We start from the raw sequence: 3,999 nt of genomic DNA, 5'->3' as shown, positions 1-3,999 counted from the left end.
ATTTATAATGCCACGTACCCTAATTTTAATGGGTAGCTAAGATATTTTGTCCTCTTTTAAAACAAATACACGACCCCATCTTTCCTATTAGACAAAGTGGCCAAGTCTCTTTCATTGCGTTCAATTTGTCAATATGCATAATTAATTCAATCCACAAATTATTTCACTTCTATTTATGTAATCATATAATTTGATCAATTGACTAAAAAGAGAGCTACCTCTCCTTTTTAAGCTTTGTTTTTCTAATAAGATAGGATCAGAATGCTTGTGCCATGGCATGGCATCAACTAGGATGATATGATGTTTCAATATGTAGCTTCTTGTCCTTTCATACTATTACTAGATGGAAATATGGCTTTCAAATTTCAATGCAGTGAATTAATTAATCTTAATGACCCACCAAAAAGTTCAGAATTTTTTAAATTCAATTACTAATGTTCATTTCCTACTCAAAAATGAAAGCTACCAAAATAATTCATCTATTTTTCTCTGGTATGTTTACTGATATTAGTATAACCAAACAACAACAGTTTACAAATATTGAGCTTAACGGCCTCCGAGAAGTGTGTCCTGACTCTGTTAGTTATTGTTGGAGTTTCTTATCATTTCTAGTTCTCTTTCTAAAGTCTCTCTTCTCTGATGGGTAGTGCTTCTTGATTAACAGTTTGCACATTGCTGTTTTCACAGCTTCAGCAGCAGCTAGAAAAAACTTTTCCTCAATCGACACCTTTCCCTGCAACTGCTCCAGTAGTTTCTCTGCCCCTGGTACTTGATCATCTCCCAACACAATCAGCTCGGAATCAGAGGAATTCAGATTGCTTTTGCTTACACTGGAAAGAACTCTCACTCGAGCCAATGAGTTATAATCAGAACCATGTAATTTAGAGACGCCGGTTACCATCCATAGTAACTCTGCGCAAGAACTACTCCCTAAGCATGTAGGAATAAAGCTCTCTCCCATGATTGGAACCACCTGCGCGAGTCACATGAGCTATGTTATCTGCGTCATGATCTATAGTTAAGAATTTGATTTTCAGATAAAACCAAAGTTTTCCTAATTCATTCTAGTTCATAAATTCAATTGTAAGCAACTCCGAGGTAGTAGTACATATTTACAATGTTACCAATCAAAACTTATTTGCCTGTTTAGATGGAAAAAGAACTCACAGGCTGAATGATCAAGAAAACCACAAACTGAATGGGAGTGACCTAGAAATTGCAGCATCACATCTATTAAACATTGATTAAGTAGTTACAGTGCTAACCTTGATGACATGGAGAGTTTGTGAAGCAAGGTCACATGTCAACAGCATTATTCCTTGCAAGCTAACATACAATAAGTATCAATCGATTGAATAATAAGAGGAACATCTCAATCAATAAATTGGATAATCATGCAGAGTGCTTAGATACTTGCCTTTGAATGGCAACTGCAATAAGACTACTATCAGCAATTGTGCATAGATCAGTCACGGTAGAACAGGCCTCATCACTTCCACTAGACTCTAGAAGTTCTGCCTTCATTAAATGAAATAAACAAGGAAACTAACTAGTTGTCAGAATACGCAACGCTACTGAAGCACCTAGTTTCTGAATCCCCAAACAAGTACATTTTTCTTTTCTTTCATTGAATGGAAAATATTTTTTATCACACCATCAACCTAGCTTGATATATTATACTGATCTCCTTATGGCTTCAAGAAAACAAACTGGTCAACCATTTAACTTGTGAAATGTGAAATCAAATATTGAATATCAAGGTAGTAAGTAGCTGATTTCAAAATCGTGTTTCCGCATTGGGCTTTATTTATAAACCACAGCAAAGCAGTGGTATTTTAGAAAGCACACAGGTTAAAAAAAACTTTCAGCAACCTCTAGGAAAAATTTATAAATCATACCCTAGCACCAACTTCACAAGTATCAAGAAGAGTTCCAGAGGTGATATCCCACAATCGAACCTACAAAGTTAGTGCCAATCAGATATTAATCCACATTTTTGGAAATTTAAGTAAAAGGAATCTGATTTAAGTCAGATGTCTTGTCAATACTCACTGTAGAATCACCACTGCCCGAAACAAGAAATCCTTGCGGGTAATCCACAGTGCAAATAAAAGCAAGACAGGAAACAAACCTGTAAATTGGGACATGAAAATAACAGATTCAATCTACCCCTATAGGGAAAAAATTCAATTAATCAAGTAAAAGGCAACACAAACAATAAATATAGCAGAGCAGCCATGAAGCTTAGCAACCCTCAAACCAGGTCTTAATTCCATGTTGCAACACGTCACTTTTGAGTCTCCTTTTCCATTTTGAAGCTCCACTTAAAATAATATGCAGTCACACGAATAACACAAGGAAGACATAATCTCATGAAAACATAACTCACTCTGTATGTCCAAGGCAAAAACTTTGTATCTCATGAGCTCCATCTAAAGGCTTCTTTGGAAACACAGTAACCTGCCATGAGAACAATACAATATAAACCGGTATTAAACTGAGCTAGATATTTAGCTGCATTGATTTAAAGCAGAAAGTTAACCTACTCGGATCTTAAAATCTCGATCTGCACTAAGGATAAACTGTCCATCTGGTGAAAATTCCTACAGAAATTACATATTAATTCAGGATTGTGAAATCACATATATAGGCAAGCTTCTTTCCCCAGTACCTGAAGGCTCAAAACAGGCATTATCATCCAAAGAAGAAGAAAGACCATTGAAAATTATTTACCAAGCTTGTGATGATACTGCAGTAATGAGCAAGCAAAGGTGCTGCCTTTTTATTTACTAAAGATTTATGTCCATCAAGCTCATCAAGATCCACAACCCAAACTACTCCAAATTTATCAGCAAAACAAACGTACAGCTCATCATTGCTTATTGCAACTGCACTCACTCTTTTTTCTGAGCACCTGTTGCATTTATTATCAGAATCAGATATATTTTGTTGTGCGGATTTAACGAAAGATAAATAAACGAAAGTCGAAACACAGATTTACGTGGTTCACCAACGTTGTGTTGGCTAGTCCACGGGTAGAAGGAGAATAGCTTTTATTAGGAGGCGGAAAATCAGATTTCAACGAGGCCCCGTTGTGTTATACTGATTTAAGGCATTATATTTCATTAGAATTTTTTTTTAGATTTATGAGAATCAGCATTGTTATCCACTAGATGAATGAGACTGCCCAAATCCATCTTAAAAATCAGAAACATGGAATGCAGGAATGTCACAATTGACTGAATCCATTAAGGAAACATACATTACGAAAGTTTAACCTGGTTAATTCTATGGAGCCTTTTGACTAATATAAATCTAACCATGCTAAATAAAAATGGAGATATAGTGGATCATGAAACTCAATAAGATATCCAATTGAACCTCTAAAAAACGCAATTTCGTCGACCAATATACAGTTAAGTATAAAATCAATGCCAAGTGTCAAAACACACAAAAAAGAGAAACGAACTTCGAATTGAAGAACTCACACTGAACTAGTGCAGCTCCAAGAGTCAGTAGACCATATCTTGACAAGTTTATCATCACCAGCAGATACAAGAAGCTTCCCACTTTTACTATAGCGAATTGCTCTTATAGAATCCTTATGGAAAGGCTCAGCAGAATCATCCACCAAGGATACTCCACAATTCCCTCTGAGATTAACCCACAACATAAAGAACAACGCCTTGTATAAGCTACAACTTAAATTTATAACCTGCTAATAAATGCTCTCAAAAATTTCTACATTCGACCTAGTAGAACCAAAGGAATTGTCAGCTTACCTGAGATCGAAGACGCGAAGGTCAGATCCGACAGCGAGTGCGACAGAATTCTGGGTAGGGTGAACAGTGATAAGGGCAGGAGCTACCTCAATATCTCTGTTGTTTTCTCCAGCTTCAATTTGAGTTTCCTCCATGTTCATGTGCAAATTCCTGTGTGAAGGAAAGTTCGGTTTGTTAGGGTTTAGATTCCGAGGGTTTAAGGGTGGTTGCGTGTTTT

General features: G+C 36.3%; 1 protein-coding gene across 1 annotated transcript; it reads right to left on the bottom strand.

The window, feature by feature from the left end:
* Positions 1-405: 405 nt before the first annotated feature.
* Positions 406-3,999, bottom strand: LOC136218262 (uncharacterized). The gene is made up of 10 exons (XM_066005054.1): positions 3,783-3,999; positions 3,489-3,653; positions 2,734-2,914; positions 2,547-2,603; positions 2,390-2,460; positions 2,053-2,131; positions 1,899-1,958; positions 1,418-1,518; positions 1,266-1,326; positions 406-973 (listed from the first exon to the last, which is right to left on the bottom strand). The coding sequence occupies exons 1-10, from the start codon at positions 3,920-3,922 to the stop codon at positions 584-586; spliced, it is 1,305 nt and encodes a 434-aa protein (XP_065861126.1). The 5' UTR covers positions 3,923-3,999; the 3' UTR covers positions 406-583.

The sequence above is a fragment of the Euphorbia lathyris genome, chromosome 2, assembly GCF_963576675.1.
Source record: "Euphorbia lathyris chromosome 2, ddEupLath1.1, whole genome shotgun sequence".
NCBI classification, from domain to species: Eukaryota; Viridiplantae; Streptophyta; class Magnoliopsida; order Malpighiales; family Euphorbiaceae; genus Euphorbia; species Euphorbia lathyris.
This window is presented reverse-complemented; position numbering and strand designations above follow the sequence as displayed.